At 47.4% G+C, this 26642-nt stretch overlaps 1 protein-coding gene across 4 annotated transcripts in view; it reads right to left on the reverse strand.

Moving 5' to 3' along the window:
- Positions 1–1789: 1789 nt before the first annotated feature.
- Positions 1790–26642, reverse strand: part of rnf220a (ring finger protein 220a) — a 153439-nt gene continuing 128586 nt past the window's right edge. For 2 of the 4 annotated variants that reach the window (XM_079285417.1, XM_079285416.1), the window contains exons 8-14: positions 20858–21050; positions 20684–20739; positions 20429–20549; positions 12619–12730; positions 10085–10279; positions 9568–9642; positions 1790–3654 (exon numbers count right to left, since the gene is read on the reverse strand). In XM_079285417.1, coding sequence (XP_079141543.1) covers positions 3583–3654; positions 9568–9642; positions 10085–10279; positions 12619–12730; positions 20429–20549; positions 20684–20739; positions 20858–21050 — 824 coding nt within the window. In that variant the 3' untranslated portion in view covers positions 1790–3582. The remainder of the gene's footprint in view (positions 3655–9567; positions 9643–10084; positions 10280–12618; positions 12731–20428; positions 20550–20683; positions 20740–20857; positions 21051–26642) is intronic. The other 2 variants (XM_079285419.1, XM_079285418.1) reach the window with 1 other exon arrangement.

Genomic DNA, 26642 nt, shown 5'->3' on the forward strand with positions numbered 1-26642 from the left:
TTAAAGTAAATTTCTCAAGTGCATTCATTTGCTCAAGTAGTAAAAAGTTCCTCGTGGCAGTAAAAAGTTAAAGCCATTGTATGTCTAACAACTGAGTTCTGAAAGGTTATCCTAGAGACCGAATCCACTTAACAACCCCTTACGGTTTTAGCAAGAAGTAATCCTAGCCGTTAAAACCTAACCTGGCATTTACCAAGAGCACGGATCCATAAGAGGGAAGCTGCCATAACCGACGCGACTGGTAGGAGCGCCCGGGGTCAGGGTGGCCCCTCGACCGAGTGCACTCAGACCGGAGGAAGCAGGGTAGACGTCGGGAGTAACGGCAGTTAGCGGAGCCAGGCGAGTTCCCTCGCAAGAACACCAGCTCGACAATCTTTTAATAGAGAGCTGAGTCAGTAAGTAGCCCCGTATCGGGCCAGAAGTACCCCAGGATCTAACAAGTAGTAAAATGCAGAAATGTATTAATATATGAATTGAATGTGGTTCAATTAAAGGCAGCAGCAAACAGAAAAGTCTTCAATCTTGATTTAAATGAGCTGAGGGTCTCAGCAGACCTGCAGCTTTCTGGGACTTTGTTCCAGATATGTGGAGCAGAAAAACTGAACGCTGCTTCTCCATGTTTAGTTCTGACTCTGGGAACAGAAAGTAGACCGGTCCCAGACGACCTGAGGGGTCGGGATTGTTCATAAGGTAGCAGCAGATCAGAGATGTATTTTGGCCCTAAACCATTCAGTGCTTTGTAAACCAACAGCAGGATTTTAAAGTCAATTCTTTGTTGGACAGGAAGGCAGTGCAAAGACCTCAGAACTGGAGTGATGTGATCCACCCTCCTGGTCTTAGTGAGGACTCGAGCTGCAGCACAGGACAACACATATCCTGTGGTTGATGTGGAGGCACTGACTGCTTGTCTAATCTTCTGAATTTTGTCAGTAAAAAAGGAGGCAAATTGATTGCATGCCCAGGTGGATTGGAGTTCAGCAGCTACTGACACTGGAGGGTTTGTTAGCCTGTCGACAGTAGCAAATAAGGCGCGTGTATTGTTCTTGTTTTTGGTTATGATATCAGAGAAGAATGACTGCCTTGCATTTGGAGACTACGAAATACTCAAGCAAGACTCACCCCCCTGCTGTGGTTTCCTCCCTCGCAATACAACTTTATTAGCATCTGACAATGCTTCTCTTAACGACTCCCTCTGACACTGATCTCAACACATATGCACATGGCATTATTTCACCTTATGGAAAACGGGCGTTTGCATGGCAGCATCTCCTACAAGCATATATTAAGTTACACACTCAGCAAATGGATTGATGCTTGATGTGAAACACTTTTTACAATCACAGTGCTGCGTAAATATTGGTATATTGTGTAAATGCACTGTTATTTTGGTGTTGTACATAGCCACGGTAACCTTTTAGGAGACCGTGGGGCAAAAAGCTTGCTCTTAGAGCCCCCCCCCCCCGTCTACACTGTGTAATGTGTACGTTTGATGTCACCAACTTCCCATTAAACTACTTGTACACGTCACACACCAGACAATACGTGTTTTACCAGAGATCTCCCAATACCGCTGGAATAATATGGGACACTAACTGTATCTGGGTATTTGCACTGTGTCACACCAGCTTGTTTTCTTCTTCTTAGCAATATTATGGCTTTACTCTCATAAAAGTGTGATGGCAACCTTGTAACAATACAGACAGAAAAACAACACCGAGTCGATCAAAAATGCACATGAACAGAAAAGGCGTCTTCTGCATTAAGGCCATCTTCCTCAGCTTTATTTCAGTGAACACAGGAACATTTCTCTTATTTTAACAACCACCCCGTGTGTGTGTGTGTGTGAACCAGAACACTCGTGGTATTTGAGAAGTTTTATTTTTCATTTATTTTTTCAGCATTTCTTACAACAATACAGACGTCACAGAATACATAGTTTTACAAACACAAAGCACACCACCACCTTGGTTGCTGCTGCAGCTGCTGCCGTAAAGGGGAAGGGGGGGGGGGGGGGTTGCCAGTTCAGCCTCGGCCCATCCTTCCTTTCCAGAGACTTCCCTCATCAGTTATAGCTAGAAATAACCTGCCCTTCAGGGGTTGCCATGTTTGGGACCTTTCCGCAGCGTTTTTAGCAGTATGAGAAAAACAATGGAAAAAGCTTGCTTTTGAGACATGTAGGGGGTGAAAACAAAACGTTTCTAGACTGTGATCTGAGCGTGGTGTTACTCCAACCGAGGAAGCAGAGACGGAGGTGAAAAGAAGAGGCTTGTCCGCAGTAAATCTTGGCCAATGGGAATCTCTCCATTCAAAAAAAGTCCTACCGTTTTTCAGGGCCCCTCTGCAGAAAATAATTGCACCACCTAAATGTTGACCATCTAGTCTCGAGTAGTTTATTATTACTTACATTTTTTATTCCTGTACAGTGAAATAACCGATCTTCAAATGATCTTTTTTTTTCTTCTTAAAAATACAGAAGGCTTCTTTTATTCCAGCCATTTTTTTTCTCCCCAAACATCATTCCCAGACCTTTCCAACTTACAACAGGACTTGATATTATATACTTCTGTGTGTGTGTGTGCACGTGTGTACATGTGTGTGTGAACCCTATGTCATTTACACCCAACATTGTAAACATACATAGAACTATATTACATGTGCTTGCACTGCATCTTGGAGGGGGAGAAATTTTGGTTTACTTCACTTGAACACCACAAAAGGGAGGAAGAGGAGAAGGAGGGAAGGACTCACGAGGAGAAGAAGAAGAGGTGGTGGAGGAGGAGGAAGAGGAGTGTCAAACTCCTTTTTCTGGGTTGTGAGGTTATTCTCAGTTTGGTTGAAAGCTTGGTTTTAATGGACAGGCCCATTGTTTTTTTTAATTCTCTTAAGCAACATGAGGCATGAAGATTAGAGTTCTCTGTCTCTCTGGGATACTTAAGACAAAAAAAAAAAAAAAAAAAAAAAAAAGCTTTCTGTTGAGTCTTCAGGGTAGAGCCCGTTGTCCAGCACCATCGAAATGTCAAAGAAGAGCTAGAGAGAGGGAGGGGGGGGGGGTCTTTATATTCTATGAAGAAGTTCATTTCAGTCCAGCTCCAGCAGCAGGAAGCTCCCCGGTCTCAGCAGGGTCCAGCTGGGTGTTGGGTCTCCACAGTCCTCCAGTGGTCCATACCCCCGTGGTCACATGTACGTCAGTGAGGCGGCGGGAACAAGCCCGTTGGCCAGCGGTCCACCTTTTCTCAATTTTATTTATTTTTTGTTCCGGAGGGAGGCCAAGCTGCCAGCCGGAGAGTCAGTGAGCTCTGCTCAGTCATTCAGTTTCTAGTTTTTAGCCTCCCGAAAAAAGACAACAAAACAAAGAGCGAGTGGAGTCCCAGAGACAGCAGTCTCGTCTCTGTTCGCTCTCGGAGTTTGTTTTTTTTGGAGCTGGCGACCCAGGCCACGGGAGAGAGGGGGAAACCAACGGAGGGGGGGATGTCGTTGAGGGTGGCGATGAAATCCAGAATGAGAGGAGGAATGGATCAGAACGACGAAGAGGCGCTGGGGGGGGGGGGGAAGGTGTGTGTGTGTGTGTGTACGTGTGCTCTTTTACAAGTAGACGCGCCTCAGGTCTCCGGGTGAGGTGATGGTGTTGCACTGCGGGCACAGCTTCTTGTTCCCCTGTGATGGATGGAGAGACAAAAGTTAGCATTGCTGCTAAGGAAGTGAGTCACTGTTAGAATGAGGTGACATCGAGGTCACTTCACAAATGCATACACTCTGGAATATAGAGCAACTGTCTTAATTGAAACTGAAACTGCTCTTGTTAAGGTTTTCAATGACATCCACTTAAAGATAGACAATGGCAGAAGTTCAGTCTTAGTCTTACTAGATCTCAGTGCTGCATTCGACACGGTCGACCATGCCATACTCCTAGAAAGACTAAACATCTGGGTGGGACTCTCTGGCACAGCACTTAACTGGTTTGAATCCTACTTGAAGGGCCGAGAATACTTTGTGTCTGTGGCTCATTACACATCGGAGCTGACTAAAATGACATGTGGTGTTCCCCAAGGTTCAATACTGGGGCCTCTTCTGTTCAACATCTACATGCTTCCACTAGCTCAGATTATGGAAAACAACAAAGTGTGTTATCATAATTATGCAGACGACACACAAATCTACATAACTATGTCACCAGGGGACTATAATCCCATACAAGGGCTGCATTGAACAAATCAACAACTGGATGTGCCAGAATTTTCTTCAATAAAACAAAGATAAAACAGAAGTAATTGTTTTCTGTACCAAGGACGAACAATTGAAAATCACCGCTCAGCTTCAGTCACTGATGTTAAAACCCACAAACCAAGCCAGAAATCTAGGTGTAGTTATGGATTCAGATCTCAACCTGAACAGCCATATCAAGACAATTACAAAATCAGCCTCTTATCACCTGAAGAATATATCAAGGATTAGAGGACTTATGTCTCAACAGGATTTGGAAAAACTTGTCCACGCATTTATCTTCAGCAGACTGGACTACTGTAACGGTGTGTTTACAGGTCTCTGTAAAAAGTCCGTCAGAAAGCTGCAGCTGATTCAGAACGCTGCAGCTCGAGTCCTCACTAAGACCAGGAGGGTGGACCACATCACTCCAGTTCTGAGGTCTTTGCACTGGCTTCCTGTCCAACAAAGAATTGACTTTAAAATCCTGCTGTTGGTTTACAAAGCACTGAATGGTTTAGGGCCAAAATACATCTCTGATCTGCTGCTACCTTACGAACCATCCCGGCCCCTCAGGTCGTCTGGGACCGGTCTACTTTCTGTTCCCAGAGTCAGAACTAAACATGGAGAAGCAGCGTTCAGTTTTTCTGCTCCACATATCTGGAACAAAGTCCCAGAAAGCTGCAGGTCTGCTGAGACCCTCAGCTCATTTAAATCAAGATTGAAGACTTTTCTGTTTCCTGCTGCCTTTAATTGAACCACATTCAATTTATATATGCATCAATTTCCTGCATTTCTGCCTTTTACTACTGCATTTTATTTCTTACACTGTTTCTTTAATTGTTTTTAAATCTCCTTTTCTTTTGCCTTATGTTTTGATGCTTTTAATGGTTTTATGTGAAGCACTTTGAATTACCTTGTTGTTGAAATGTGCTGTACAAATAAACTTGCCTTGCCTTAATATTAATAAGAGTAATGCCACGCAGGCGTCATTGTGACTGACGTGATCGTCCGTCTGTATTTCCAGCTGTTGATGAAGGCGAGTGTTGGTCAGACAAAACAAGCAATCTGAGGATGTTACCATGAGCTTTTTGACACTCTATAGACATCGCTCTAGTAGTTATCATACGATATTATTCTGATTTTAAACATTTCGCCGTATGCCGTGTATTACGACAGCATATCACTTTTTTTCCAACTGCAAATTATGCAATTTGTCAACATCTATTTCCTCAAATAAAGATGAAGGTTTTCATTCGCTTCATCTCACTTCAGTACTTTTTATTGCATAAAAACTGTTTAGTAAGTCAGACGGACGGACTGGCCAACGCTATCATAAATAAATGCCAGAAATGTTGCATCATGCACCTGACTGACCGAACGGTTTGTATTACAGTCTACAGCAGGGGTTCCCAAAGTGTGGTGCGCGCACCCCTGTGGGTGCGCGAGCTGCCTCTAGGGGGTGCGCGACAGGAAAAATGTAATGGTGGTCTAATGGTGTAATAATTAATATTAAATATGATTTTCACAAAATAAAAACATGAATGTAACAGACTGTCGTGTTTGTCGTTCTGGTGTTGACGATGATATGTCCCTTGAGGGTTGCCGTAGCGAAGGCGCAACCCCCGCCTCTGGCCAAAGGAGAAATCAATAATAAAGAGAGTAGCCGTGGGCTGATACAAGATGTCTAATCTCCAGACTCCAGTTATTACTGTATGATAAGTGCCCTTATACACGAAGCCAAGACGCTCGGTTACATGCATTCTACAAATTCCCCTTGTAAGAGTTCAATTTAAAATGAAAGACGTACAATTTAATAAATAAATGCACTTCTGCTCCTGCCGCCAGACTGTCTTTTACGTAGCTAGCCTAGCTTGTGCAGCTAACGTCAGCTAACAGCTAACTTCATTCATTCAGCAACATTCATGCCAATATGATAAACTGGCTGAAAATCGGGGAAACTGTCAGGTGGGACATCTGAAGCTATCAGTCGTAAAAGAGGAGAGAGACAGAGAGAGAGAGAGAGAGAGAGAGAGAGAGAGAGGAATCGGAGGCGAGGGGAACGGAGAGGTGCGTTGGGGAGAGACCGGGAGAAGAAGTCGAACGGGAGTCAGAGGAAGATGAGACGGAGGAAGGAGGAAGGGATTGCACAGACAAATCGGGAGTACATAGGCCCATCGCGGAGTCAAGGTAAAAAAAGAGGAAACGAGAGTGAGCATCAGACTGGGAAAAAAAGAGGAAATATGATGAAAAGTATCTGTCTGGGCTTCACTTGGATTGCCAATGCAGAATTCCCAAAGCCACAGTGCGTGGTGTGCAGTGAGGTTCTGGCTAACAGTCTGAAGCTCTTATTTACGTCGCCACCTGAACACCAAGCATGCCAGTGCAAGTCAAAAGCCCCTTACATTGTTTATATCGAAATTGGAGGAGTTACAAAACAGCCAAAAACAACTGCAGTCTCATTCTGTGTGGTTGATTGTAAATTAAATGTGAGTCTGTGCGTGTGTGCTCGCCATTAAAAGTGAGGCCTTGTGTCACTGAAAGTTATTGAAACTTTGTTGCAGTGTTTAAGGGCGTTTTCACACCTTCAGTGCGTTTGCTTTGTTCTGATTCAGGGATTAATATGATACAATGTTGCAGTTTCCCCTTTGTTCGGTTTGTGTTCACACTGCAACATTTAACAGCGGACTAAATATTGTAAACAAACGCCACGCGTCAGCAAACTGTTCTCTCATTGGTCCGATTTCTATGCGCTATAAATAGGCTCTGTTGCTTCTTCTTTTTTTTTAAGGTGTGGGGGATTGGGGGTGCGTGAACCTGGTCGGGATGTAGAAGGGGGTGCGCGGCCTAAAAAGTTTGGGAACCGCTGAGCTACACAGTTCAATCCTGCTGAATTCACCCATAACAGATCCAGGAGAGACAACAGCACCATCTAGTGGACTGAAAAAGCAGTTGTTACCAAGAGGTTTAATATATCATATTAATCATATCTTTAATAAAAGGCTGTGTATGGATACCATATTGCCACGCAAAATATCTCTATACTATGCTGTATATGACATTTCCCCCCCTCACGCCCAACTTCCTCTTCCTTCTTTGCGATCGTAAACTGGCCTGTTAGCAGCAGAGCACCCCCCCCCCCTTTGATAGTGTGCCATCTGCATTAAAGCAGCGGGTGATAAGAGGCAACACATTCCGACCGGGTGGTCCCTCCGCCACTGTCCTCCACCCGCCTCTTTTCTACCAGTCAGCTCCTTTCTTTATGTCATGATAGAATATGTGGGCTATCTTGGATATCCCACAAGTATCTCTCTGGTACGCGGAGGCTTTCATCAGTCCACTGTGATGTGTGTAGAAGACGTTTAAAACATACACAGGGTCAGAGAAACATCCAACAGAATCTAACACGGGTCCAGCAGAACGCAGAAATCTCATTACCGGAGAGCCTGAACCCTCCCAATGCCCTGCCTGTCGGTACAAATAATGTGCAGGTTCATGTGACCCCCCCAAAGGTTTTATGGGCTTCTTTTCCCTGTAAGCCGCTGAATAAAGTCTTTGGAGTGGGTGCGCGGGGTAAGGTGGTCTGAAGGGCGAACGCGCACACACTCGAGAGGACGGCTGCGGTGCGAGGAGTCCGACGGATCTCACGAGCTCCCGCTAAGAGGATTTGTGGCTCCAGAGCGCCAGACACGGTCTCTTCATGTCTCAAGAGAGAATAAAGACAAGAGGAGGTGGAGGAGGAGGAGGAGGAGGAGGAGGAGAGGAAAGATGGAGGACGTGCTGAAGAGTCAGGGATGGTTTTCTACGGCAGCGTCGGGAGTGGGTTAAAGTTGATTTTTTAATGCTGGTGCTGATCGAGTCCTCTGGTTGTGTTTGCTCCCGGTTTAGCGTGGGCGGGCGAGTGTGCGTGGTCGTGCCCGTCGCTCTGCAGCTGCCTTGCTCATTAAAGCGGCGAGGGGCCGGGCTGACGTTAACTAGATTCCCAGGCATTTACTTTGGTTTTTGTTGTTTTATAGCCGTCTCCAGGCTATGAGTTTAATGCCCCATACATGAGACCTGAGACAGCACACACACACACACACACACACACACACACACACACACACACACACACACACACACACACACACACACACACACACACACACACACACACACACACACACACACACACACACACACACACACACACAGGTGGAAACAATGGGCCTCATTCAAGAATGTCTTCTCACGGCCTCCTTTAAAAAATGTAATAAAAGAATATTAGAAGTCCACTAAAGTAATTTATGAAAGACGCACTGACGGCTTTGCTGTAGCCACGTGAAGTTCTTCATGAATCAGTATTGATCCTGTTTCGTATGAGTGTTCCAGACAATCGTTAGCACATCTAAATGCCCAATAAAACCTGAGAGAGGGCAGCCATCATTACAGCCATGTGCCTCATTTTAGTTTGTTTTAATTTACACAAATAAGCCGTCAACCTTAAGCAGCTGAATCAGACGAATCAAATGCCTGCTTTGTGGCAGGGATAACGCGCTTTGAGAGTCAAACACTTCATTTTCTGCATTGGTGGAATTGTTTTCGATTTACGAAAATTGGGGGGAACAAAAGCTTATTTGGACAGGTGTTGCTGTGCCTCTCTTCCTGTGTGTGTTTGATGCTAAGAGCGTATTAATAATTACAAGTATAATATCCACGGGAGCTAAATGCGGGGAACTGCTCATTGGTAATTGTTGCGTTACAACTGGCAACTGCTGGTGTTCAGTACAGTAGATAGAGCCACTGAGGTGAAAGGGAAGAGGTTGTGGGGAGGAAAGGGGATAGAAGAGGAAATAAAGGAGACAGTGAGGTGAGAGAGAGGAACAGAGGAGACAACAAAGGAAGCCAACGAGGAGACTCTTTACTCTCTCTGCTGCAGGAACATTGCGCTCCATTTACCACATTAGCCCCAGCTAATTACACACTACTGAATACATTAAGATAACTAATAACCAACAAAACCACTGCGCTTGTGTGTGTGTGTGTGTGTGTGTGTGTGTGTGTGTGCAGACCTGAGGCGCTGTGTGGAAGTCATTGGAGGTTGGAGTTGACCACTTTATTCCAACATTTTAACAAGCCTTTTGGGGACCATTTCCCCCCGCTGAGAACTGGAAGTGTTTGCATTGCCTGGAGAGAGTGTGTGTGTGTGTGTGTGTGTGTAGTGAGAGAACAGGTCATATGAGGAATATTCCATTTTAGTTCCTCCCCACGGGACACGGCTTCAGAGAGAAACTCACGGACTATGAAATGAGGCTGCAATAACTGCACGTTGTGAGGAGCTGCCCTGAAGCACTGAGGAGTGTGTGTGTGTGAGTTTTTTGTGCGTACCAGAGTCCTGAGCCAGCATTCTTCGCAGTGGACGTGCCAGCACTGGATGGAGGTGAGCGGCATCGTGTAGGAGTCCTGGGAACCGAGAGAGAGAGGAGGGGGGGGGGGGGGGGGGGGCGGATGAAATGACACCAAATTTGACCAACACACACATGCCAGGTAACCACCAAAACAACACTGCACGTTCCCTGACCGACACCATCAAACCACTAACCATCGAAACGACACAGCCAGCAGCCACAGAACCACTGAGCAAGGCAGCATGTTGGGTGGGGTGGGATGGGGAGGGGTGGGTGCAACTGAACCGGCAACCTGCAGGTCACTGACACATACACACACGATATCGGCAGGCATCGAGCAGAGACGGAGGGAGGCAGGCAGAGGGAGGACAAGATGAGGGAGAGAGAGCCATGAGTGAACCCAATCCGATGAGCGGCCTTTTTTCTTTTCCTCTCGAAAAGAACGGAGAGATGAGGGAGGGAAGAGGGGGAGGAGGAGGAGGGAGGGAGTGCCTTACCCTCCGTAAGGGCTGCGGGAGGAGCCTCTTTATGCCGCTGCCGTAGCCACCGATCACAAGGCCCCTGTACAGGCAGTACAGGCCAAGGGGGAGGGACTTAGGCTGCCTCTCTCCGACCTTATTGGCCAGTGGCCGGGGCCCTGGCCACACCCCTAGGCTCTTGATCTCTGCGCCTGACTGGATTGCAGGCTTCCTCTGTGTGGAAGGGAGGGGTTGGGGTGGGTGAGGAAAGGGAAGGGGTAGGAGGGGGGCGAAAGGTGGCAGCTAATCATAAAGGCGGGGTTTGTACTGATCGCGCGCACACACACACACCGCGGTGCGACACACACATACACACGACACAAACACACACATACGGGAGTGCATACGGCTCGGACAGACGATGAACAAACTGCTTTCTGCGGTCGCACCGACTTTACTTCGTCAAATAACGAGAAATGTGAACGCTGGTGACTCGGTTAAGTTGTCGATAGGAGACTCGTAGCAAAACTCTCCCAAACTGGGTAAAGGTGCGTTCAATGTCTTTTGGCTTAGGATCCCTTTGGTTCGTGCTGGGATACAGCAACGTGTAGGGATGTCTTCATTACTTTCCACAGACACGACGCTGCTCTGAAGTAGGGGTGTGTGTGTGTGTTTGTATCTATTTCTGTTGTCAGTTAATCTGTGCATTACGTTCTAGATTAAATGAGAAGTCGTTTGGGCCACAAAATGTTTTTTTTTTTAAATGCACTTGAGAACTTCCTGAAGCCCAACGTGACATTTTCAATTGTCTTGTTTTTTATTTCTGACCCAACAGCCCAAAACCTAATATATTCAGTTTACTATCAGAGGACTAACGTACTCACATTGGAGAAGCTGAAACCACAGAATATAGATTTAGTTTTTCTGCTGAGCATTGATGGACTTCTTGTTGCAGCTTTCAATGGTTTCATTGCCCACTTAACTTCCGTTGACAATGCCAACACAGGAATGTGTTTACGGTGCTCCTTATGTACTTTCATAGTCAATATAGATTATTATCAAGAAGAACAAACTAGCATTGAAGATCACCGACATGATGACACTGGCTAGTTGAGATGTGTGGCTTTGATTCATGTCCTGTTTACAGTAGCTCTTCCTTGGTTACTTAGAGTTATGTTTATGTATATTTTCTCTATTTTAGAAAAGATTACATTGTTATAAGTTAACAAAACAGGGCCTAAGATGACCAGTAGATGGGGGTAGAAATCCACGGATGAGACCAAACCCCAGCACGGAGGAGGAACTTGAGCCAACTTGGCTGCAGCAGGAGAGCACTTGTTTCCTTCAGGAGAGCACTTGTTTCCTTCTTGCATACAGCTACCTGAGCGTTGGAAGGTTACGACCCGTGTGCTACGGTGGCTAGTAACTGGAAATGTTTCGCCGGGGGGGGGGGGGGGGGATGGACAAAGACAGATTCGAAGTAAAACGCCTGTGTGTGTGTGTTTGTGAGAGAGAACATTGTGAGTGAGAGATGAGGGACAGTGACGGATGAGCGGAGGAGAGCCTTGCAGGGGGGGGGGGGGGGCAGTGAGTGATCGATCGCTGTGCCTTGCCCTCCGTGTCACCTCGGGCACCCGGCGACCTTTAGGATGCGCCGGTAATTACCCGTTTTTTCACCACACAAAAGCACGCACGGGATGCTTGTGTGCTCGACGCCGCACTGCAGCTTGGAGGATGACAGGATGGGTGCTTGACACAAAGCGAGGAACACAAACTCTGACATGGGGGGGTCTGTATGTATCTGATGAACATGAATATTGACAGTGTCCCTCATTCTGCCCGTCATGTGGCTGATGCTATTGAGCTCCAATCACCTGTACGTCACACTCTGGATAGAATGTCTTAAATGTGCTGCCTCTCCATCAATGCATCTCAGCTCGGTTCTGCATTTCCGACTGGAGTCTCCCGTCCCGGCACACATTCACTTTGACTCGCAAAAGCCATGCAAGAGCAGGAAACCACCACCAACACGACACCAGCACTCACAGAGAGCTACTTAAGACATCCGCAAACGGAGGGGAATGAGGTGCAGACAGCTCCCTACATGCACACGTCAACAACACTTTCACACCGTTCCATGAGAGACTGCTGCCTAAAGAGAGGAACCAGATCTGTGATCTGGTCACTTCAATTCAGCTTTCTCGCTTTAAGAACAATATAAAATGTGTGAAAAGAAAGAAGAGTGACCAGAACTACAACAGGTGATTTACACTGAGGTTGGGCCTCTACAGGGGCTGTGGATCCTTCAAAAGAATCGGAAGACCAAGCCCCCTTTCCAAAAACCGCCCATCGTGCAGTGACTTATGGGATACTTTGGTTTGCAGCGGTTGTGTGCTATATACAGTCAATGGGGGGGCCTCCAGAGCAGGATCTGGAGGATCCAGCCACTGGATTTGGACAAGGTGCAACTGGTTGGAAGGTTGCCATGGGGGGTTCCTCAGGGATTTTGGGAAACTAGCTTCTGCCACAAACCCATATTCTGCACTATGCTACTGCGAGACCGTCATACTCACCATGCAGATGAGACACTTGTATCGGTCTCCTCTCAGTATCTGCCTCTCCAGCTCTCTGATTCGGGCCTTCAGAGCATCCATGGTGGTTGCCGTGGACTCCTCCTCCGTCACCCTGGGTGGGGGGGGAAACGACGTGAGATGTTTAGCTTTGACATTATAACAGAGTGTAACTATTGACAAAGTCAAATCAGACACACTTACGTCAGCCCACCTTCCCTCGCTCAATCCCACCATCTTTTAAAATGTTTTGACTTGAAGCAAAGGGCCCCGTCCTCTCTCGTGTTTTATTTCCTTCCCCCTGTATTTATCTCCTTGCGTCCTTTCATCCCTCCCTCATCCTATCTGCCTTCCTCCCTATTCTTCCTGCCTCTAAGCAGCCTCTGATTAATGTGCGGCGCGATCGCAGAAAATGTGCATTTAACGCTGTCCGACAGCATATGAAGCAGCCATAACTAAATCAATAGGGAGACGCTCAGACCGCCATCGCTGCTGCTGGTGATGATGAGGCGCAGCGAGACGAGGCCGCGAGAGCCAGCCAGTGTTTATTATAGCCATCCGCTCGCTCTCTGGCGAGATGCAATATGAGTGTGTGTGTGTGTGTTAAAATGGGAGCGAGCGTGTGCGTTTATGGTGATGTGGTCATTTTGCAGCCTGATAGCTTGCTGATCTATGGTATTGATCTGGATGGGGAAGGACAAGCGGAGAGAGCGAGAAGAGAGGACGAGAGCAGAATAGAACGATAAGTGTGTGTGTGTGTGGCCCAGGATATGGCTTCATTTGCCGCATGCTCGAACAGCAGAGGCTACAGCGCAGGTAGAACTTTCTCCTGTTAGGAGACATTTTACTTCCTTGATTCCAGACCTCAAACAAGCTCGTTCAGATAAATTGAACATTTCAGATCAAGTGAAAGTTTGACATTTCAGGGTTGGCGTGGCCATCGCCAGACTTCTTCAACCACTCCAGTGTTGAGCTGCACTGTGAAGCTCAGCGGAGAAGCCCAATGTCCGCGGTTGTCCAACTCGTACAGCATTAGTAAGAAGCAGACCAGCGGATTTCACGGGTTTTTGTGAGAGACGAGACAAAATGTGTAGTTCGTCTCAAAGATAACTAAAACTTCTAGTTTTTCTTTTGTGTTTTTATAATTTATTTTCATATTTCGGCATGTAGACTAAACAATTAAACTTCATAGCTTTGAGATGATGGTTCTTTCCTTCTATATCACCCAATCCAAGAGTGGAAGGACTTAAGATCCAGCAGGTATTACCCCTCACACAATGGAATGATTAGATATGTCAAAGATGCTCGTAGAGGTTCATATCTCCTTCCTTCTTGTGCATTACTGAGGCTGGTCGGCACACTGTCGACCTGCTCCGCCCTTGTGACCCCGCCGCCGTCCCGTGGCTATAAAGACCTCGTCGGGACTCCTGGACTGACTCGCAACTCCATGCCCTATAAAGCTCTTTACCCTCTCCTCTTATTAGTCCCGGGCTTGTAAAAAGCCATTTAGCCTTGATTAGCCTGCTAGCTTATAAAGCGGCAGCGGGCTCCGGGGCTGGACGGGACCGGATGGGGCTCGTCCTTAAAACCAGGCTGTCGCTCTCTTTTTAAAGCTCCAATAAAGCCCTCTGTCACTCAGTGGAGCACAAAACTCTGCCAAAGGGGGAGAGAAGTTTCACTCCCCTCCCAACAACACCGGCCTCTCCATCTCCATCATGAATATTCATTTAGCACGGCTGGTTTATAAAGCACCACAGTTGAAAAGTTGTTTAATTTCCCAATGCTATAAAAACAACAACAACAGGACATAGAGGTGGAGGGGGGGGGGGGGTTTGTAATGGGAGGTGCAAAGATTTAATGGAGGTAGAAAGGAGATGATTTCGCAGTGCCGAGGAAAGACAACTCCCTGGGGCCAAATGTGACACGCAGCGAGATGATAAACTGTGATAAACTGCCTCTCAACCAGCAGGGAGAAATCCTTGAGTTTAAGCCCTTTATGCTGTTTGTGTGACTCACTGGTTTAAGCTGGCTCAGGGGTTTTCAACCTTTTCAGCCGTGCGAGCCAAAAAAACATAAAAATTGAGGTCGCTCTGGGACCCGGGCTGGGCAAACATGTCACGGAGACTTACAGAAAGAAGCTCACGTTTCATTTGGGTTACGACCTTAAAATGTCAGGCATGAGCATCGTCCGCCTAAGCTGTCGTGGCAGCAACTTCCCGTGAGTGCGGGTCCCAGAGGGAGAGTCGAGTTATTTACGCCGCTGTAACACGTGTGTAACACGGATCTGGTGCCGGTCCGAGTTTGCGAGGTTGGTGGTGATACAGCGATGTAAAACAACATATGAATGGGCTCATAAGCGAGTCTCACGGTGCGTTACGGTTGATGGCTCTCAAAATATGTCAGTAGCTTAAGTTAGGAACAACTAAATCTAACTAAATCGGACTTTATGATACATCAGGCGGACACGATCATAAAGGATGAAAAAGGCCTTCATTTCAGAGCAGATCGGCCGGGCGGATGACGAGCTCATCGATACGAAGTATGAAGCAGACGTCCTCTGCTTGATACTCATGGTGAAAAGACGATGTAAAACAAATATGTAGGAGGCCAGATGGACGATAAAAAGCACAGGAGCGATGCTCGTCTATCATACCACGATGGTGATGTCATAGAAACGCTGGGTTAAAGCGCTGCCCAGCGCCCTCTTTTACGCCAGAACAAGGCGCTATGTGCACACAGGCCTTTAGTACTGATGGCTTAGTGGTGCATTTAAGCCTCTTGTGGCCGATGTGAGTACTACAACAACAAACACACCTGCCAAAACTTTAACAAGAATTTATTCTGGCAAAACCGTTATTCACCCGATCTTAAGTCACAAGAGAGAAAACTATTCAGATTCAGAAAATGGATCACACGGAAAAAATTGTCTCACTTGCCTCTCAGGGCTTCAGTAGGACCAAGATGGAAAAACGTACAACTACACGTAATAACTAACATCTTGGACCCTCTGTTGAGTGTATTTGGCCGTCCCATTACAGATATTTACTGCACATCTGTTTGCACCGGGGGACGAGTCTCTGCCTCGGTAGGTCTCAACCGAAGCCGTGGCCTTGATCTGAAGACCTGGTATCGTAAAACCAGCGGCACCAACACTGAAATACAGCTCACGCAACGCGCTGCGACTTCGTTAGTTACCTTTTGTTTTGAATGGCGTGTGCATGTATGCGAGTGAAAGGAAGTGAAATTGCAGCGTGTTTCCATCCCCACTCGGCCCTGTGGCGACGAGCGAGCGGGGGAGCCTGACAGAGACAGATAGATGGCCGGGCCTCCCCTCTATTTAGCGCTCTGTCCCCAACGTGTGTGGTGCTATTGCTCATTTCATTAGTGTGTGTGTGTGTCTGTGTGTAGCAGAGGACCTCCGCCATCCATCTCAATCAGCCCCGTGTCTTAATCTACTGTCTACCTGGATTTTGGCCTCTCTCTCGCTCACTCGACACGGGCACGCGGCAAATGATGAAATTACATCAGAATTAATTCTAAGAAAAACACAATATCCTGGCAAACATCTTCATCCACCAGATAAAGGAATAAATCCCTCACGCGCAGGTGTTGTGAAGAAAGCGGCGGTAAATCCCTTTAGAGCATCATTCTCTGCTGCGCCCTGTTAACCGAGGCCTTAACTACACTGACACACCATGATAAAACATTTAAGTCACTATTGATTTCCCCTGCCTCAGCCCGATCTCTCTCTGTGTGTGTGTGTGTGTGTGTGTGTGCTGGTCTCAGATGGCAAAAGGGAAGGGTGGGGGGGTGTTTTGTGTGTGCCTGAGAAAAATTGAGACAAAGGACGGGAAGAAAAGAGAAATGGGAAAGAGAAAGAGAGAGAGATGTGGCTTAGAGACGACAATAAAGAGCGACTGGGCAGTGTGTGTGTGTGTGTGTGTGGAGGACATAAATCTAGCTTCATCACTTCTAAATTGAGGACAGATTCAATTATTTGCAGAAACCACATGGAAATCTCTCCGCATTGTTCCAGCTGGAGCACCAAATTTGGCAGCAATCGCATTGGCGGCATTGGAGGGGCCATTTATCTTGGAGGGGAAAGAGCGTCTCAGGCGTCGTACGCGCGCGCGCGCGTGTGTGTGTGTGTGTGTGTGTGTGTGTGTGTGTGTGTGTGTGTGTGTGTGTGTGCGTGCGTGCGTGCGTGCGTGCGTGCGTGCGTGCGTGCGTGCGTGCGTGTGTGTGTGTGAGAGAGAGTGTGTGCGTGTGCGAGAGCTCATTTATCTTGCGGGGGAATGAGCAAGGGAACGAGGACGCCCCGGGAGGCGACCAGATCATTACCCATCTGGGATCAGAGACACAGAGAGAGAGATTTCACTGACGCTGCCCCGTGCGAAGCCATGCGCGCGTGCACACACACACACACACACACACACACACACACACACACACAGTATCAATGTAACGAAAGGAGACAAATCTCATTTTCATTTGGGGACGGAGGGGCACAGAAGCTCCACAAATACGTGCATTTATAGGGAGCGGGGAGGAGTGAGGCAGGGAATTGTTCCAGCCGGCCGACTGCTTGTTCCACTGCAATCATTCAGCATCTAGTTGGCTGCCTTTAAATGGATGCTTAGATTAAGGGCATGTTCTGCTCCGGGTGGGCCACCGAGGCCTCAGCTGGAACATACGCGCAACAACACGCACGCCTACGATTTGGCCGGAACAAAAGTCATAACGTCAAGTTTTGTTCCCGAATTCTTAGCATTAGCATAGTTTCGATTTAGTTTATGTCCTGAAAATATTCCCCAACATTTATATAATGTGAAATAACACCGTCTTCAGCTGCAGTAAGCGACAGCTCTGAATAGAAACCTGGACTCACTGATGACGGATACAACTGTCCTTTGCAGCGATGCTGTGTAAACAGAGGAAGAGGCCCCTTTCCATGACTGACATCAGTAATATAACAACTGTGTGTGTGTGTGTGAGAGAGTCGATCAGCACCATCAGACACTCAGACCTGCCGACATCTCTTCCCTTCAGACACAAAGTAAAAACAAGGACGATCTCCTCACAGACAACAACTTATCGAATGCTTCCCCGCGCTCGGCAAACACACACACACACACGGGCCTCTTACCTCGCAGCGCTGTGTGTGATCGATACGCCTCAAGCTGCTCTGCTTATTCACACACACACACGCACACACACACACCTGATTGATTCATTTAAATGAAGCATTTATAGCCTTCCCAGAGGTGACGGGGGGGGGGGGGGGGGGTGAAACATGTATAATACTTTTGTAAAGCTACAAACATGCATATGGTCACAAAAGTTGTTCATGTCATACATTTTAGAGCTTCCTTAATCAAATGTCATTACTTTTAGCGTGAAGTGAGGTTTCCAATAAGACGAAAAACTACGCACTGAGCACTGCAATCATTTAAAACTTAAAGGGACAGTACGGATCAGTACCAAGATCACTTCATAATTTCGTCCTGTTAATATTAATTTATTAATATTAATTAATATTAATGTGAAATTGTCATAATCAATTCATCCTGCAGTCCAAGAGGACGTTTGTGGCAAACTTGTAGAATTCCCTCCAGGCGTTGCTGAGGCATCACGTTAAATGGATTAAGAACGGAGCGGATGGACGGAGGTACAAACGGACACAGCCCAAAAAACGACATGTCTCCGGCCACGGCTGGACTCAGCGTGGAGGCAGTTTAAGTGTGCGCTCTATTCAGAACATTCACACCTCTTTATCTTGCCGTCAGACAGCCCTTTCCAATGAGGAGCTAAAATCATTATTTGCAGCTATCCTCTCTTCAAAGCTTCCAAACTCCATTGACAAAAACAGCAATTATTTGGGTAGTTGCTGGTCTACCGCTGCCTCGATCGGTTACCTTGTTTCTTGTATTGGGTGATTTTGGTGAATCCAAACTAACCCTTTTAAAAGATCAAAGTCACACAATCACACAAACAAATGAACCAATTGAGGCAGCGGTAGACCAGCAACTCCCTTCTCCTGCTCGCTAAAATGACCGTTTGTGTCAGTGGAGTCTTGTGGCTTAGAGCAGTGATATGGGCCTCATGTCCCCGGCTGAGAGGGCTGTCCTGTTCGCTCCCGTTTCTCCAAACTGGGAGCGTGCAGACAGCCGTAAGTGCCCCGTACAACCCCGCTACAAGAAATCCGAACTATCCCTTTAACAATCTGCCCGGGGGAATGACTGAAGAAGGAGAGGTTACCAAAATGAAATGAGAGTGCTGATTTTTAGGGGGTATTCTTAACGGCACTTCAGGTGGACAAAGGAAATCACTTTAAGAAATAGGGTCTGGGATGGAAGGCAACTGACAAGACTGACCCCAGCTCAGTGTGTGTGTGTGTGTGTGTGAGTGCAATTGCATGGGAGGGGTCAAAGAACAGGAGAATATGCCAGACATGCAGAAGCAACCAATCAACCAAATCCCCCTTTCTCTTTGCTCGCTTGCCCACCGACATTACTCTCTCGCAATGAGCTGACCTCTATTACCCATGCAGGGGTGTGTGTGTGTGTTTACTTGTGGCAGAATATGGATGAGGAGATGGAAATGAGTGGATTACAGAGCGCTGGCCTTTCACACACACACACACACACACACACACACACACACACACACACACACACACACACACACACACAGACACACACAGCCGGTGTTAGGGCCGGGTGTCAGTTTGAAACACGGCGAGGCGAGGGCACTTTTCTTGTTCTGTCCAATCCCGCCTCCAGCTGCAGCCACATGTGCACAAGTCAACATGGCATCCTTTCAGGAACTTAAGATCTATGGAGTATTTCTGCTCGGGCTGCTTCCTAACTGGATGATTTCGAAGGGGACAACAAACTGTCACAAGCCCAGTCATGTCTCAAAAATGACCGAATAGCAAAACAAAAAAAATAACGCAGATATATAGAATGAAGCGCAGCTCGTTTCTGTTTGCAGCTTGAAAGCTCTCTGCTCCAGTCTGCTGAACCTCTATCTAACCAGACGCTAGTGCATCCTCCTGTCAGCAGCCAATCAGGAGGGACGCTCTGTGCACAAGGTTCGTATTACTGAAGTATGACCCGGACGCACGCTTTTTATTTCTCAGTAAAAACTGAGTCTCCTTGGAAAATGTTAATTCAGGAGGAGCCAGGTATACTGGAAAACAAACAGTCTCTAATTGAATTACTAGAGTCGATTGAAGTGCAGAGAAAGTATGCAATCTCATATTTCTAGTTGGCGGTGTTATTAGGGCGGCCATCTTTTATTTGTGAGTTGAACTATTGTTCAAACGCACAAAATAAAAAGATCTAAAATGATCTCCCCAAATTTAAACATGGAGAAAAACATGTTTTCATGTCTGTGTATTAATTGTATTAAGTCTTATTTTGGAGTGGCGATATAATCAAACAATCGCAAAAAAAACACATCTGAAATATCAGAAACCCCGTGTACGTCTACCAGCCTGACACAAACATTTGCATGTGTGTCCAGACTCGTCTCTGCTTGTGTCTACGTCCCCATTAATGATTCTGAGGCAGCTCTGTGCTATGAGGGAACACAGCTCAGAAAAAAAAAAATCAATAGCTGACCCCACACACACACACACACACGGCAAAAACATTCTCCACACAAAATGCATCATTTATGACCTTCTGGAATCACCACGAGAGAGTGTGATCGTTCTAATATCACGATGGGAAACGTGTCATTTTCTGTCTCGCCTTTTACTACTACATCATAATGTGTGTGTGTGTGCCCATATATAAGCATAACCTACTTTTCGATCTCGCTGTTTTTACAGGTGCGTGGGGCGCAGGAGGAGGAGCAGGAGGAGGACGATGAAGGGGTGCTGGGGTCCGTCTTGCTGATGCTTTCACCGTTGCTCGTTGAAGGCATCTCTGTAGACACACAAACGGGGGGGGGGGGCGTGTTCAATGCTGGTCGGCGACATCATTCTTGGCAGCTTTTCTATTCATGTGCGTGACTCTATATGAAGAACAAAATCCTACAGCTGCATTTTGGAGAATCTTACCGTCGCTGGCCCATTTGGAGAACTCGGGCGTTATTCTGTTGGAGGGCATCCCGCCGCTGCAACACAGAGACACACACGTTGGTATGAGCGAAGCTTCAGTGGCGCATTTTATTTCGCTTCAGTTAAAATCACTATTCTGCTAGTTGTGACCGTGCAGCGGTCGAGGCCTCCTACTTGAGCACGGCTCCCCGTAGCGCCTCCCTCTCCCGGGCCTCGCCCTGGTCCTCCCCGGCTCCGGAGCACGGGATGATGTCGGCCTCCGTGTACTGGGCCTTGCCGTACTCCAGGGTGTCGTCTCCGTCCACGTCCAGGTCTGCGTCGCTGTCTGCCGCGCTCTCCTTGATGCTACACGTGGCGAAACCTGTTCCTGTAGAAACAAGGACGAGGAGAATTTTCAGGATGATTTCCCCCCCCTCCCCACTTTAGTAGGACAGTAGGAATGAGAGGAGTTTGGGTGTCATGTGTAGAGCGTCGCATCGCATTCTGAAATATTTTAAATCGTGATATTTGGAATTGGTTTCACGAACAAATCGCAGAGCAACCACTGGCTTCATCGCTCATCACTTCATTCAAGTGAGCCAACGCCACGTGAATAAAACAGAAACATCACAGCTTGCAGGTCACATATTTCAGCACAACTAGCAATATAGCAATTCTGTCTTTTGTTTGCTTTGCTGCAAATGTCATGAACGGTATCGAGGGTCTAATGTTTCAGATCCAGCAAAATAAGTAAAAAGATAGCGTAAAAAATATAAAATAAAAAATGCAAAAGACGGGAAATAAGAAGAAGGCCTCTTAAGACCTCCATTAACTGATTTGAGACAAACTTGGAGATCTTGAATTTTGTTCTGTTCAAACTTTTTCCCGACCAATTACAGATCTCCGGATGGAGGCAGAAAAATATTTGGCCGGAGATACGGTGTTTAGACACGGGGGTGAACTGATGAAGAATGACACCTCAGCCGTCAATCTCTGAGAGAAAGAGAGGGAGAGAGTGTGTGTGTGTGTGTGCGTGTGAGTGGCACTTCTATAAACCCAGTGATGAACGCTCAGACAAACCCTTACCGCTGCCTGACTGCTCCCTTCAGCTCCACTTAGCCACCGAGCCGGCTGTGTGTGTGTGTGTGTCCGTCACTTAGAGGGCGTCTCTTCAGTGTTTGTTTGAGACTGTCTCTCCCTATGTCACCTAGACCCTCCAGCCCCTTGAAGGTGTGTGTGTGTGTGTGTGTGTGCACGCATGGGTCTGTCTACCTGTCACTTACAGCGTGTCTGTCTAGGTAGGCAAGGTGTGTGTGTGTGTATGTTACTTACTATTTGATCACTTGGAGGTGTGTGTGTGTGTTTCACTTGAGATGTGACTGTGAATGTGTCTGTGTGTGTCTACCAGTGACAGGCCTGACAGCCATCTTATTTACACCGATCCCAATTTCTACATGCTCTTAGCTGGACTAGTGTGCTCTGTGTGCATGTGACAAGTGTGTGTGTGTGTGTGTCCAGATACAAGCTCTGCAGAGTTGACAGCCATCTAATTTAACCCCCTGTCCCAGTATGTGTGTGTTGAGTCTCGATACTTGACTTCCTATAACAGTCGGTCCCGCTGCACTGCAGTGTCTCGCTGCACTGAGGCGTCTTTGTCAGAGCAGCCGCTAGGGCTCGTCTCCGAGGACCTTCTGGGAGTTTAAACATCTCCTCCTTAACTGTGGAATTCATTTCACTCTCACTGTAGAAAAGAATAGAAACGAGGAGGGAGGAGAGGGAACGTGGGGGTGGAGCGGCCGCAAGCCGCTGTGATAAAAAACAAAAAAACGCGCCACCAAATGCGACGCCGTTTTTACAACAGGCCCATGGTTTTTAGTGATCACATAAAAAGGACCTTTTAACTTTTATTTGGTCCCAGCGGCAGAGGGGAACATATGGGGAACAATGGCGACGCAGCGTAAATCTAGCAAGCCGCCGGCTCTGCTCGGCTACCGAGCGGCTATTCCTATGACAGAAGCTCGAGCCGTCCTACCCACAATCCCCCTGGGTCGGACGGCAACGTCTCTGGAACTACAGCGTTAGAACCGCAACGACAAGCAATTATCCGAGGAGCGCCTCGTCACTTAAAGGACAACAGCGCCGGTCCACCTTAAAGAAGGTCAGCCCACCTTATGTGAGCCTGAGCTGGAGTTGTTGCTAACTTTGGTGCTAATCACGTCACTCTCATCAGCCGATGGCTGTCAAGCAAGAGACAGCAACTTTGGTTTCAGTCTTAAGAAGTTGGAGCATTTCCCCCCCCCAACAAATAAACACGCCGCCTGAACCTTTAAATATCTTAAAAGAAAAATATAATAAAACTGTTTTTGGAATCAGTCCAAAAACTTGTCTCATATTGCCGCTAGAATTGAAAAAAGAAACCTTGACTCCTCCCGTCATAAGACATGTAAATACATAAAGACTTCTTACAGCATCCTGCAGTTAAAGGTAGAAGCTAGTTGCTCTGCAGCCCGTAAGCTAGTTGACCGGACATGGTGGAGGTTCTGCACGTGTGCACGCTGTGCATGTCTGAGGTGTTTTAACTGTGAGCATATGTGTGTGTGTGTGTGTGTGTGTGTGTGTCCCAGTGCTCCTATCTGTCCCTCTAAGCAGTCTTGGCAGGCCAATCTAATCTGGCCAGGGAAAGGTCAGCCCCACTCTAACTGCCTTTCACTCACATTATGCACCGACCCCCCCCCCCCCCCCACCTCTCCTCCTATCCGTTCCTCACCTTCTTGCCTTCTTTTGTGTCGTCGCTCTTTCTTTCTTACCTTTATTCTTTCACATTACCCCAACATACCCCCCCCCCCTCCCTCCTGTACTAATCCTCTATTCTGCCAGACAGGCGTGATCAATACACACACACAGCGACTCCTACAGGGCCAACCTGGTGCGTCTCATTAGCATAACCGTCTCCTGAATATCGCTGACTCTTAGCACGCTAACTAGTTGCACGCTTAGCGACAGCAACGCCGGAGACGACCAATCTACATACACGTCAGCGCAGCGACACCACCGAGAAAGAGATCCGAGGAGGCGGGCGGGATGAGAGGACTCGTCGGGCTGACTGATAACCAATCGACCCACCTCGGCGACATCCCGTTGCCGTGGCAATTATCGGGACCCTCTGAGAGGCAGAGAGGTGGGGAGTCAAAGGCCATCGCGCTATCTTTCTGCCATTTACAGGTCAGGGAGGAGATGGAAGGAGGGGGGGGGAGAGACACAGGCACAAAGATATGAGCCGGCCATCTTTGAAGTCCATTTACAAAGCACAGATTTCTCCTCTTCTCAATCCCTCCGTGGGCCATCTAGACCCGCAGTAATCCCCCTCTCCTCCTCCTCCTCCTCCTCCTCCTCCGTCTGTCAGGACGGCCCGGTATCAAACCTCGGGATCTGTCTGTGGCCCGACAGACGGATCAACTGTGCTGCTCCATGCTCGGTGTTGCCGCTGGAGTAAACACTTGAGAAACAAAGAGGAACATGATACAGATAAATAGAACGTGTTGCATTTAAATGGATCTGTTGTTTCGGCCAAACATTCATATTGGTAGTAACACTGTACTCGCCAGGTCAAGAGCTGAGATTTGGAGGATTGATTATTGGCTTTAGTCATAAATGATACAAGAATGGCAGATATGTTGTGGATGTGAGGATTTGCTGCTTTTTTTAGGCTGCCGTTTAAAATAATTTTTGTTTTTTTGGACCGTTATTGTGGCTTCACTACATTTTGCCAAAATTAGACTATTTCACTCGGGTATCGAAGTATTTTTCTGGTGCTGCTTGTTTTGTGAGAACTTCGGCTACTTCTGATAAATGAAAACAAAGATTTTGCACAAAAACATATTTAAATATCATAAAGTGAAATATAACAAAAAACAATCTTTTTGGAATCAGTACAGAAACTCAGGTCTCATATTGCCGCAAGATTATAATAAAAAAAAATTTAAAACCTCGAACCATCCCATCATAAGACATGAGATTATGATGAAAACTTGGAATAAAGCAGTTCCCCCGTTAAATACAGACTTTCTAATGTATCCTGCAAAGTTGAAGCTTTGGACTTCGACAGACAGACGGTCCACTGGAGAGATAAAGAAAGCTCTCCGTCTGTGCTGCGGGTCCTTTCAACCCGGATAAGCCGGTGTGAGACACAGGGAAGTCTTTCCTCACACAGAGTTGAATCATAAACTGATCTTGTTCGATTTTTTTCCCTCCCTCCCTCCCTCCCTCCCCCCCTTGAAAAGGCCCCGTTCCCTCTGCCTTTCTTCCTCTCGCTCTCAAAAGGAGGGAAGGATGGTGGCACTTCACAGAGGGATAGGCCCTCTCTTCATCCCGCCAGCTGAGGAGACCCCCCACACTGCAACATCTCTATATCCGTCTGGCAGGCCGCTGGCTCTCGAGAGCCTGCAGGATTCAGCGGCGACTGTTAGAACCACTGAGGAGCTTTCAAGACAAAATCCACCTTCTGAGCCTTTTGTCGAGTGTGTGTGTGTGAGCGTTTCAAGTCGCTCTCCCCAGGCCACCTCAGTTATCTGTGTCACATCACAAGGTGCCCTATTAGAGCGCGGCAGAAGGGTCCTGTGTCTGCTCGTTTTAACGACGTGAAAGAGAAGATGGGCGGAAGGAGGGAGCATCGTGGAGATGGACGGTGGCTCCCCAACGAGCCCCTCTTTGGCGCGGTTTAGTTGAGATTTCAACATTGATCTGTCTTGTCTCTGCTCTCTCCAGGCTCACAGGGAGGTAGGGAGGGAGGTGAGGCTCAGCATGTGTGTGTTTAACAACGGATCGAACAGGGAGAGAAGCGGGGAGGGGGACTGAAAGCCGAGGCCGAGACCAAAGGGTTTCAAAGGGCCTCTTAAGAGATGACGACGGCTCTTTACCTCCATCGGTGCGCCTCTCGGTGGTCGGCCTCCATCTTTCCGTCTCTTTACACACCGAGCTCCACATGGGGAGGCCGTTGTGTGCACTGTGTGTGTTCAGACATTACGGTAAACAGAAGGAAACGTTCCTACAAAGACTGAGCCAACCGTGTTGTGTTTTTACTGAGGAAGTGTTCTTTATGATTTCAAGAAGCAACGTTACCGACTGGAATATTAGACTAACTGTCAAAGAAATCACATAAACTCAAGTGTAGGGACATCAGATTACTGTCATCTGTTCTTCCATTACTTTTCCTTCAGTGTTATGTATTTGCCGCGGCATCGCTTCAGTATTGGTATCCAGATATTTAGGCGGCGTACATTTTACACCCACTGAGTTTGCTCAGATCTCACATAAACTAAAATTCACATCTAATATTTGGAGGGTGTGATGACACATACACGGCGTTTAATCGTTGCTTATATTTTTCCAGACACCCTTTTTTTATTTTCTAGAAATTTAAATCAGCTAAGCTCAAGGAACAATAGTTAAACATCACAACAATACGAGTTTGAAAAAATGAAAGCAGGAGGACCAAGAAGAGGCGGTGACAGAGAGCTACCACTGTAGGTGAGCCGTGCCACAGAGCAGCCATGCTCCCCAGTGACCAGCTCTCCCATCCACTTCTATAATTGCATTTCTGGGCACACACACTCACAGGCGGTGGTGACCAGCGGGTCAATTGCACAGCTAAATGTGTTTTCCTTCCCCGAGCGAAGAGGGTGGGTGGGTGGGGGGGGGGGCCGAGCCAAGCCGAGCTGAGCTGGGCTGACCCCGGGCGAACCGACGCTGCCGCCGGACCACTGGCATCATTTACGGTCTCGCTGGTCACATTCAGCGGCGGTCCCACGGAGCTAACAGTGCTCAATGCTGGACGGGAACAGAGGGGATGATGGATGAGCGGAGGAGGAGACGGACGAACGGGGCTGACCCTGTCTGTGTACCGCTGACTCTGTCGGCCATCTAACGAGCAGGCGACTGTGCACAACCTGCCTCTGGACGCAAGGCGGATGTGACATAAAGA

Source organism: Melanostigma gelatinosum (assembly GCF_949748355.1).
Source record: "Melanostigma gelatinosum genome assembly, chromosome: 15".
NCBI lineage: Eukaryota > Metazoa > Chordata > Actinopteri > Perciformes > Zoarcidae > Melanostigma > Melanostigma gelatinosum.